This window comes from Medicago sativa, chromosome 4, assembly GCF_051527215.1.
Source record: "Medicago sativa cultivar Bolivia chromosome 4, Bolivia_mono, whole genome shotgun sequence".
Lineage (NCBI taxonomy): Eukaryota > Viridiplantae > Streptophyta > Magnoliopsida > Fabales > Fabaceae > Medicago > Medicago sativa.
Genome location: NC_140752.1, coordinates 92,297,088 through 92,309,788, shown reverse-complemented (window position 1 = coordinate 92,309,788; position 12,701 = coordinate 92,297,088). Strand labels below are relative to the sequence as shown.

Below are 12,701 nucleotides of genomic sequence, written 5' to 3'. Positions count from 1 at the left end.
CTTTAATAATGTTCAATAAATTTATGCATATATAGTAGTTAACTTTATTATCCCTTGCTCAAAAAAAAACTTTATTATCCCTCAAACTTAATTTACAATAAGTAAGACAGTCTCTATCTACCATGCATATTATAATATGTTAAACTTTATAGGATTGCATTCTGCAAAGTTCTCTCGTCCGGCCTCCAAACACAGGTAGAACCATTATCAATTAGACTGTCTTTGGAGCTCCCTTCATATTTGACAAGAACAGTATAAAAAACTAATCTTTTCATGATTCACTGGTGTCCCAGATGAAAAACAATCATAGAACTAGGTCACGTCTTTGAAATCAACAAAAGTAAGTTTATTTCGGAGGAGGAATGGGTGCTAATAATCCAAAATTTGGTCGGACCAAAAATTCTTCTAGTCGGTATTTGAGCTTAGTACTTCAATTGATTCGATCTTAGCTGAAACTTATTAATCACTTGAATTCATCTACTTGGTAAAAAAAAAAAAAGTTCATTCAAAATATTGATACTCTCTCTTATCTTTAATCTATGTAAAACTTAGTTTTTCCAATACACTCTTTATTTTCATTATTGCATAGATATAATCTTTTGAAATTCAAAACTTTCATTATTTACAATATCGTTAAACACAGTCACTTAGCAAAGAAATAATATAAAAAATGTGCATGTATGAAGACTTTAAAACGATAAAGTTTGCTAGTACATTGTTGAAGGGTCTTTGATTGAGGAAATGTCTATAATCTTGAGCTGGTTCATTAAATTTGTGCCCTTGAATATGCAGACAAAATAATGCCTTAAGCGCGAAAAACTTGTGCAGGGCCATCTCTCAGAACTGCAACATGTTTTAGTAACTGTTTAAATACCCCCCCTTCCATTGTTGATTCATAAACATGTTGATTGACCCACTTGTCAATCCTTTCACATACAAGGGGGAAAATTAATTTGTATTGTACCATGCCACCTGCCACATAAATTATTTTCGTCCTTCAAATAAAAAATTTCCTTTGAAAATTTCTGTGTATATAGTAGTACATATTTGGCTTGATTATTCTTTTGGTCTTTTGCTTTAATTTTGAGTTTCAAGTTGGTCTTGTAGCTTTTAAAAAGTGTCACTTTGGTCCTTTAACTTAACATTTTCACCTCATATTGGTTCTTTATGTACAAATAAATGTGACTCTAGCATGGAGTTGGAATTTTTTTTTTTGCTGACCCAGTTTCCCAAATTAATTCCACAACTGACCCCCTATGAGAATTAATGACATAAATGACCCACTTTCAATTTTTTAATTTTTTTTTTGTCCTGTAGTGGTCATTCCCGCCAGATGAAATGGCGGTAACGGCAGAGATTTTGACACGTGTCCGTTCACAGCCGTTTTTTTGTTTGTCCTGTAGTGCGTTCAGAATTGTTTGTCCTGTAGTGCGTTCAGAAAATTGAGAAAAAATTTAAATTCTGCTCCCAGCAGGAGTAGAACCGCACGCGTATAGGTACACAACAAACAGCTTTTCCACTAAGCCAGTGGACATTTGTTGATATATGTTGCGTACAATAGTATATGTATCAACTTTAAAAACAGTTTCATAAAACATATATAGAACATTTGTTTTTTTTTTTTTTTTAATGTATGTCTTATAAAAAATATATAGAACATTTGATAATTTTAATTAGATAATTTTTTTTTAATGTATGTCTTATAAAAAATATATAGAACATTTGATAATTTTAATTAGATTCTAGATGAAGCCGTATTAGATAAGGCTTATACTGTATATTACTAATAATCACTAATACAATCAGTTTCACACTCAATTAGGTTTTTATTTTTTCTCAATAGGAGTGTAACATAAACCATCCAATTTTTTTATTTTTTTAATATAAGCCTTTTATAAAAAAAAAAAATTAGGCTTAATTGCAGATTTGGTCCTTCTATTTGTACTATTTTGCAGTTTTGGTCCCTCTATTTTAAAATTCGACAGTTTTGGTCCTTCCATGAATATGAAAATAAAATTTATAATTTGTTCATATTTATTGAATAATTTTTGAAAATAAAATTTAGATCTGGTTTATATTCGTCAGATGTTATAATTTTAATTGGATTCTAGATTTTATTTTGAAAAATTTGTCCGACGAGTATGAGTAAAATCTAGATTCTATTTTGAAAAATTATTTCGTAGGAAAATTTTTTCACCAATATATTATTCACCAAATATATTATCGTCGAAAAAAAATTATCCAAGACCGAAAAAAATATATAATTTATTGGTGAAAAATCTCCAATTAAAATTATCCGAATAATACGGCTTCATCTAGAATCCAATTAAAATTATCAAATGTTCTATATATTTTTTATAAGACATACATTAAATAAAAAAAAAACAAATGTTCTATATATGTTTTATGAAACTGTTTTTAAAGTTGATACATATACTATTAGACGCAACACATATCAACAATTGTCCACTGGCTTAGTGGAAAAGCTGTCTGTTGTGTACCTATACGCGCGCGGTTCGACTCCTGCTGGGAGCAGAATTTAAATTTTTTCTCAATTTTCTGAATGCACTACAGGACAAACATCTCAATTTTCTGAATGCACGTGTCAAAATCTCTGGTAACATGCACGTGTCAAAATCTCTGCCGTTACTTCTGAATGCACGTGTCAAAATCTCTGCCGTTACCGCCATTTCATCTGGCGGGAATGACCACTACAGGACAAAAAAAAAATTTAAAAAACTGAAAGTGGGTCATTTATGTCATTAATTCTCATAGGGGGTCAGTTGTGGAATTAATTTGGGAAACAGGGTCAGCAAAAAAAAAAATTCCATGGAGTTGACATGGTAATGAAACATTTTAAATAAATGATATATTAGTTTTGTTGCATAAATTTGAAGCAAATATGAAGAAGAATTATATTTTTAACACTATGATTTGGAGAAAAAGAACTTTAGAAACCCTTGAATTTGAAGAAAAAGAACGTTTTTGTGATGAGTTTCAACTACTAGTTTATAGTAAAGTGTGAATGAGATGTCACATCAACTTTCATTAACGTCGTAATATATATAGTGGCAGTCATCGAATTGTGTTGGATATAAGTATAACTTATATTTAATTTACTCATAAGTTGGCAAGATGCTCAAAATAATAATACAAAGAAATTGTAGCCCCTTTACAATAACATGTTATCAAACATCTTGTATTACTTTCGTATCTTTTACTACATTCCAATGATGTTTTGTTTGCTCTGATTGTTTTCTTCCCGTCGAGTTAGATTGCATACGTATATATGAGATTTGATTAATTAATCATGGAGGCAATGACATTAATGAATGAAGGGAGAATGCCCGACAATGGTAAGACTAAGATCATTTTCAGATTAAGACAATGGAAAATGTTTTACTTGCTTGTAAGATTAAGACAATAGACAATGTTTGTATAAATCACATGGGATGAGTCGTTTGATCATCTACCATGTAGGCCAACTTTGTCCCTTACATATTGCGCATGAAACCAAACCTGATTTTGAGGGGTTATATACTTATATTAATTAAAAGGTACCTAGCTTTATATGATATGATAGACACGACATTCATAGAGAAAATGAAATAATTAGCCTCAACTCAATTGGGTTGGCCTGCCTATATTTCTGGCTTGATGCATTCTATAAAAATGGTTTTACTCCCTTCAATTGGGGCACTGTCTTTTAGTTTTTATCCTTAAATTAAGTCATCAAAGATTAAATGAAAAACTCACTTAAACTTTAAAAGGGTCGATATAGGGAAATGAAAATTAAACAAGTGAATTTAAATAATTATATATGCAATACTTTATCATATTTTGCAAGTGTATCAATCATTTGCAAAAGTCAAATTCTATGGTTTTTTTTAATCATGTCCATATTGTGCCTAGTTTTAATTTGACCGAAAAACTCTTTACAATTTCGCAACTAGGGTTTTAGAGGATCGGTATTGATTAAACTTGGAGTCCATTTGATAACTAATTAGATAAAAGAGACATCACCTCAATGCAGTGTTTGGTACTTTCAAGTTAACTTCTACGATAATGTGTGTGTTTTATATCCTATGTGAAGATATGCATGCCCTTTTTAGGTTAACAAACTGAGTTGGAAGATGAGGATAAAAAAACTATTCCACCATCCTAAAATAATTGATTCCTTTATAAAAAAAATTGTCCTAAAATTAATGACTTAATCTTTCAAAAATATCTTTAATTTTGTATTTATTATAATGGTGAATGTATCAATATTGATAAGGGTACTTCAAATAATTTATTTTTCTCTTTCACTTATACATTTTTCTTAATATGTGTGAAATGATCAAATAATCAGAGGCGGACCCACCATATGGTTGAGTGTTGCTATAGGTTAAAGCCATTTTTGCTGATGTGCTTAATATGTCACAAGTTTGCTTTGTTGATATTTATGTTTCTTTGATATTTTAGTCACACCAATATCAAAAGTTAGATTCATCCCTGCAAATAACTTAATTATCCTGAGGCGGAGAAAATATTGATTTTCTCGCATTCTCTTCATGTGTGGTAATTGGCGACAAGTGGTTAATTATGACAGATTTCAACCCTACACTAATCTCTTGGAAAAAACATGTACATATATTGTTGCTAATTAAGTTGCGAGTTAATGGATTAGATTCACAAGTTATAGTCCATGCATGAACCACATATGAATCTCTGTACAGCTCTTTTGATTGATGTTTCCGAAGTGTCATTTATAAATAGTTAGTCTACCCCTTGTTTTTAGCTCTCTCTAATTTATCTCATGTAATTAAAAAATGGTTTTTCTACAAATTTACACATGTTAAAAAGTTTTAAAATGTAAGTTTGTATTGAAACGTGTACATTCAATATTAAATATGTACTACTATCTTTTTAATAAATAATTGTTGTTTTTCAATAAAAAAAAAAAGTTTTCACTTTTAGTACCTTTCACATGTGCAAAATGTACAATATTGCACGTATTAGACAAAGTCATTACAAAATGATAAATTGATCGTATCACAATTATTTTAGGGGAAATAGTCACTTTGGTCCTTGAATGAATGACGAGTAGTCACAATAGTCCCTCAATATATCGAAATAGCAAAATTGTTTCTGATTGTGCACTATGTTAGTCAAAATAGTCCTTGATATTAAAATATTTCATTAATATTGTCATATTAGTGCTTCAATAGACTTATTTATTGTCATATTAGTCCTTATACGTACTTACTTATTATCATTTTAGTCCTTATATGAAAAGAATTATTGTGAGTATTAAGGGGTTATTTAAGCTTTATGGACTATCTTGACTAACAAAGTGGACAATCAAGGACTATTTTGAAATTTTGATACATTGAAAGACTATTGTGACTACTTGCTACACATTCAGGGATCAAATGACTATTACCCCATTATTTTATTACATCTCTTTATGTAAATTTCTATCTTAAGGTGGTTAGTAATAGGTTAGAAACCAATTAAAAGAACTCGTAGAATGTTATGTTTTGTCGAGAATCGAGATGTGAGTAACGTTAACGTTTTACCACAAATTGTTCCATCATCGGAGATTGAACTGAGGAAGGTAAGTAAAATATGTGTTTGGAGGACTTTGGTTACTATCGGCACTCTTTAATCTATAAGCTTAACCATAATTGAATACATTTCGTGAAAAGAATGAAAAGTGCAAACTCAAATGATATCCTTATTTACACAAAAATCTAACAACAATACTGGTACCTAACTACTTTTTTAATTCCTGGCCCCCATTTTTTTATCAAACGCAATTATTCTATAATTATTGGATATGTTGTGAGTTTATAAATTGATAAAGGTTTCAATAATGAAAGTAACTACTTGGAGTATATTATCATATAAAGAATGAGTTTATCTATACACAAAACACAGTTTTTTTTTTGTTTTTTATTGCATCTCTTATTATTTTACTCGTGTAGAGATGATTTGTGGCCAACAAGCTTTTTCAATGAATGATTCTTTAACTCCTTTTAACATCAGTTATCGCTAAATTAAGTCAAGTGGATGTTAGGGTTTGATTAAGCGATTGATGATTGAAGACTTCTCATACTAGATATCACATGTAGAGCATGAAACCAAGGGTAGCTTGTCAACTTATTAAATATTGGAAATGCCATAAGGAGTAAAAAAGTTATTCTTAATGTGTATTATTAAATCTTTTCATACTAGATATTGAACTTTTTGACAATTTCTTGTTTTAATGTGTATTATTTATTGGGTGTAATTTGTTGTTTACGAAATGAAAATCACTCAGTTATATTTGTATATATCTTGTAACAAAAAAAAATTGTATATATGTATAGTTTATTTAACAACATGATATGATACAGTAATAAATACTCATGCCTTTTAAATATGTAATTAAAGATTCGATCATGACTAATGTGTATAAAAACGTCTAGATGTGAGTCATCTCAGTTACCTCATAAAATAAATCATTGCATCGTGAAACTAACCTTATAGATGAACGTTAGGTACCTTCTTTACCCAAATTTTTATTTACCATGAAACATTTTAGGGAAATGTTAACTTGTGCCCTCAAGGCACAAGTTAATGAAACAAATATAGAAATAGCTCATTGGAATGTGTGCATTACATTTAATCTTTAGCTTTTTAATGAGTTGAATGCACAAAATTTTATAAAATATTTCTTCTTTTAGGTTTCTTAATATGTGCCCTAAGGGCATAAGCTGAAGGTGAGAAAAACACAAGAAGGGGGGTTGAATTGTGTTTTGAAAAATTCTTCAATTCTCCTAAAACTGAACACACTGATCAGAAGCTAAGTGAGACAGCTTCTGAAGTGATGGTCAGAATCTAAATGCAGCGGAATAAAACAGAGAGAGTGAAGAAGAACGACACAAAGCAATTATACTGGTTCCTTCCACAATCCGGAAGTAGTCCAGTCCCCCTTGCACTTCCAAGGAGATTTCACTAAGAGTAATATCTGATTACAATTGCTCAAGCACACAAGCAAGAGACTTCCTTTGCTCAAGCACACAAGCTAGAGACTTCCTTTGCTCAAGAACACAATCAAGAGACTTCCTGCTCAAGCACAACTGCAAGAGACTTCCTAACTAAACAAAATTACACAGAAAATTGTTTAAGGTTGAACACTTGATATACAATCAGAGGTGCTCACAATATAAATCAGATACAGACTCAATGGACTTAAGAATTTCTAAGATATGACTTTGAGACACAGAAATTCTAAGTGAATGCAGAACAATTTCAGCAGAGGTTTGACACTTGTAAAAATGTTGTGAGTCTTTCGTTCAGCGTTCTTGCATTACCAAATCTCTAGGTCTTTACTCCTTTATATAGAGGTGTGAAAGAGACGTTGTGAAATTGCCAGCACACCAAAGAGTCGTTGTTGAAGCTTGATCTTTCACCAATGATATTTTGCCTGATTTGGTTGTTGTCCTATGAAGAACAAATTTGAAATCCATTCCTTATCCAAAGGAACATCTTTGCAGGCGAAGCCGTATTCTGAAGCTGTTTTCTTGTCTTGTAGCGTGGACACAAAACAGAGTAGTGGAGAACGTGGTTGTACAATTCGTACAAAGTACAATGTCAACGCTTTCGTCCAAATTGCAAGCACATGCCTTCAAACACCTTTGAAATGACCGTTGCAATGTTCCACTAATTTTCTGCTGTGTTCTCGAATCCAATAGACAGCTTTTGCAATGTAGATTCTTCAATCTTTGAATCTTCTGAAAATCCAGTTGATCTTCAGCTTCTGGTGAAATGACTTCTGATGAGGCAGCTTCTGATGATGCAGCTTCTTCTGCTTCTGATGATGCAGCTTCTGATAATGTGGCTTCTGGACCTCTTGTCTTCAGGAGCACTATTCTTCAGGAGCGCGTTTTACTCTCTTCAGGAGCAGCTTGACTTCAGGAGCGCTTTCCACTTTCAGGAGCGTATTGCCTTCAGAATCGTCTAAGCTTCATTTCCATTTGCTCTTTATTTGCTCATTCAGAACCAATTAATGATGTAACTTTAACTATGGTCTTGTGCACTTTGAACAAATATTAGCTAGTCCAATTTACAATTTTTAATACCTTGTTATCATCAAAACTCTTTGAGGTTCATTGTTAAACACATTTTGTTCCAACATAAGCTTCTTGTATGTGAAATTGACTTAAAATAATTCCAGATGCTTTTTTTTTTAAAATAATTCCAGATGCTGAAAGTGGTCTAAAAATATATAATGATAAAACTTCAAAAGTCCCATCTTAATTTTTTCTCCACAAAGCAAGCTTTTAAAATTGACTATGGATTTTATTTTTTTGAATGGAACATTGATTATGATTTATGGATGTAGATATATGGTTGCACTAACATATGAGAATCAGAGATATCAAAAACATATGTCTGCATAAGGTAAGGTAAATATACTAAGCATCTGTTTTTGGTGATTAAGCAATATATTAATAAAACTTTGACAAATCCTATATTTATATATGCTCCCCTCACACTCTCATAACTTCCAAAACTATACATTTACAAGTGACAGTTCTAAATATATGATTAAGCATCAACAACACTGGTGCTTTCACCTCCACAAAAATCTGTGATTTAAGTGTGGATTTCCCTATCTTCAAAGTTCAAAATATATCTTTACATTGAAGCTCATAGATAGAATTGCAGGGTAATTAAGCACTGTGGATTGGTGCCTTTTTTTTTCCTACCAAAAATTGTTCTCTAAGGAAAGAGAAAAAATAAAACTAGGAGACTTTAATTATGGATTGGTGGATTCTTTGAGGCAGGTGTGTAGTCCATTGTATCCAACAAGTCATCATTTTTTTCTTGTGTTTGTGTTTTTTCTTGTGTTTGTGTCCCTTCATGGTTTAGCTTAAACAAGCTACTTTGACCCTTTTCAGCTCCATCTTTAGTATCTCTCAAGTTTCTAGCTGCAAGATACCAAAAGAAAACATCACATAAATTATAGGCCTCAAATATACAAATATTAATTTTAAAATGACAACATCTTTATGTGAAACGAATATGAATCTTCTACGACTATTGTATCGTGCAACAATCTTAGAGATTGTCAGATTTTATAGAACAATCCTTAAAATTAATGAACGATGCAGCAGTGGTAGGAGATTCAATTTAAAGTGAAACTAAGTTTACCTTGAGCTGTAGTTAAGATGAAGCAAATCAACAAAAATGCAACAAGAAGGCGTTTGCTTGGTACAATAGCCATATCTTAATATTACTCTCAACTATAGATATTTGATATATGGTTTTGAAGTTGCATAAGATATGGCCTAGTTGGTGTCTTTTTATAGGGAGGGAGTTAAGTAATTTGCAAGAGGGTGTATATTTCTCAAAGACAAAGAAAAACAATTGTTGTGATTTTAGGTTCAAATCAATGTCTCCTGCTCTGTCCTCGCTGAAAATGACAACACTTTTTGCTTCGATTACAGGATCCAAGTTAAAGAACACAAAGGGTTCCATTCCCTCAATGTTACGTTGTTGGCTTTTTGTGTCCCTCGAAATTGTTGGCACTGTGCATTAACCAAATATCTGCATTAATAAAATACACCCCCTCAAAAATTGAAAGGTTAAAATAAAAGAGCAAGAGAAAACAAATAAACACGTTTTGAGGAGGGGGGGCTCCATTCCTTGCATACAGGAGACCTATAAGGGTGATATGTGATTCCCTTTTCCAATCTCACAGGTCACAACACATGGTGAATTTCAATACTCCTTGCATATATATTCTGACAAACATTATCATTGATTTTTCGGTGCATGTTTGATATCATAGTATATGTATCGATGGCGAGCCACCGTGATAATCGTGCACATAGACAATTTACGAGACCATGCACAAATCCAAATCTTGTGCTAGTTAAATGTCTTATACTTTTATTAAACAAAATGTTTCATATTTCTCTCTAATTCTCGAAAGAATCCTTGTGTCAAAATCTAAATTTCACTCTAAAAATCTTTGTTGAAATCTTTTTCTTCTTAAAACAACACTTTAAAACAAAATAATAATCACTTTTATGAATTTTTATCTGTTTGTTACAATTTTAAAAATACTGAGGGTATGAAGAATAAAATCAAAAGCTCCTTATAATGTGAGGTTATTTGGAGTAATTTGTCTAGACAGACATTTTATATAATTTAAAAAAAATGTGATTTTCATTATATAAACAAACATAATACAAATTATTTTCTTTTTAAAAAAAATATCTAAATTTTTAAGTGAAAAAAACAATTTTTTATAATCTATAAGAGGTGTGTGTGTGTGTAAAAAAAAGTATATTAAGATCAATCAATAACCAATTATCTATATATAACATCCAAAATAAAAATCTTAATTTTTTCTTACCGAAATGAATCAAAATTCTAATCTAATATTGTAAACTTTATATTCAAAGTTTTAAAAATCTCTTGTTCGGGACTTCGATTAGTTTGAGATAAGGGGTAAAAAAGTTGAAAATCCTAGTTTAAACTCGGATCAATGAGTAAATATTAATCAAACAACTAATTATTAACTATTATTTAAAAAAATATATGGTGTTAAGAGAAATAATCTATAATTAAAAATTCTACCTCAAAAAAAAATCTATAAAAAGTCTTATTCAAAATTTTATTAATGAAATTTTGAAAATACTTTTTTTTTCCTATCATATGCTACGTATATCACTGTGCACTCCAATATTACTAAACTATTTTGCTATAATAAAAAATTATAGGAAACTTTCAAAACTTGGTAAATCGCCTATATATCTGATATAAGAAAAATTGTATATCTCTTCTTTGTTCATGGAGACGTGATGTATTATAATTTATTTCTCCATCACAATACATATTTTTTTAGTTGACAAATCCATCACAGTACAAATATCTACTAAAGAATTTGTAAAATTATTTTGAGTCGCATATAAAACCTGATAATTGAGTGTTTTGCCATGACTTGATAGAATAACTCTCCTCCATGCATATGGCTCTTCCCCAACTACATGTATAAAGAGTGGTCGATATGCATCATATGTACACACCTCTTATATTTAATTAGTTTATCTTGTTACTCAATGATTCATCACACATTACCCCTTAATCGTCCTTATGTTTAATTTGGTTGTACAAGAAAGGAAACAATTTATTAATGAGTGAAATGACGGGGCTTCTTTGATCATTTTCTGATAAGGATTTTAGATATGTTGTTGTATGGAAATGCCATGTGATCATCTAATTGTGGGGTTTCTTTGTCTCTTAATTTCACATTAACCGGACACTGAATTAATTTCTCGAGTGATGTCTAAGATTAATGACAAAGTTGATGGGAAATAAAGATTAAGACTAAATAAATTAAGAGTGTTAACGGATACCTAAGCAATTTCCATTATGGAACATATAGCGTATAATCACTTTAATGTGAGACATCATACCATACATTTTTCAGTGGAGGTGATCAAACTCAATCTATTAGTATTACAAAGCTAGTTAATCACTATTACACCAACTCTAAAAAAGTTATATGGAGGGTCGCGTAGTTTAGTTAATGTGCTACATTACAATTTGTAAAGTGGCAAAGTTTATGAATAGATGATTTCTGCTGACTATTTATAATTTAGGTGATGCATTTACTAATTTCAAATAAGATGGACCGATATGATCAAGGAAAATGATAATTTGTATCTTTAGCGCATAAGTTAGCATGATGCTATGATCAATACTCACAATTTCATAAGTGAGTATCAATCAAATTCATTAACATGGTGAACGACGTTGCACAATAATATAGAAAAGCGAACAAACAAGACATAAAATGTTAAGTAAAACATGAAGCATCGACAAGACAATTTTAACTATGTATCAGTTCGGCGATCGCAACCTCTAAGATACGATATGTCCTTCCCCAACAAAGCTTAGGAAACATAATATAATTAAATCACAATTTATATACCGTTTAATATCAAATCTTAAATTTCACTATCCAACATTAGGGAATTACTTCCATGAAAGACCTCAATGATATGACCAAAACAAATTTACACCAATCAACTTTCGTACGGCTCAATGATATAAGAAAGAATAAGTCAAATATGAAAATTGTTACAGCTTTAGGATTACTCACAAAAACAAAAATAACCCACATGCATCAATTTTTTTCAACTACAGTACCAGAAGCTAAAATAACAATTGTGTCAAAACCTTACCATGGCTAAAATTCAATCATCATGACAATACTCCACATAACAAAGGAATATTTTTCTACCGCCATGCAACATAACAATTTATGGTACATAATCCACTAACAATTGAAAAAAAAACAAAAAACTAAAACCATTAAAATGCAGAATTGTGAAAAAAAAAGGAAGAAAACTACCTATGATGAAGAAAAAAAACTAAAACAGTGTCGAAAAATGAACCCCTCAAGCCATAAAAATCAGTCAACTCAAGTCATGCATGCTCTCAGAACCATGAAAAAAAGGAAGAAAATGACCTCTTATGAAGAAGAAAGTGAAACGGTGTTCCAAGTTGAACTTAGATACCGTTTGGCCAATATTTTTTACAGTCTAAAAGTTACTTCAAAACAAAGTTAAAATAAAGGACTTTAAGAAAGAAGCTAAAGTTGTTTGGTTTCTTTGTTTTTTTTAGTTTTATAGCTATTTTTAAGTTAAATGTTGTTT

General features: G+C 30.7%; 1 protein-coding gene across 1 annotated transcript; it reads right to left on the bottom strand.

Moving 5' to 3' along the window:
• Positions 1-8,455: 8,455 nt before the first annotated feature.
• LOC146933812 (protein GOLVEN 2-like) lies at positions 8,456-11,086 on the bottom strand. Its single transcript, XM_085705601.1, has 3 exons — positions 10,956-11,086; positions 9,184-9,579; positions 8,456-8,960 (listed from the first exon to the last, which is right to left on the bottom strand). Exons 2-3 carry the CDS (start codon positions 9,254-9,256, stop codon positions 8,785-8,787), a joined length of 249 nt encoding a protein of 82 aa, XP_085561727.1. The 5' UTR covers positions 9,257-9,579; positions 10,956-11,086; the 3' UTR covers positions 8,456-8,784.
• Positions 11,087-12,701: the final 1,615 nt, after the last annotated feature.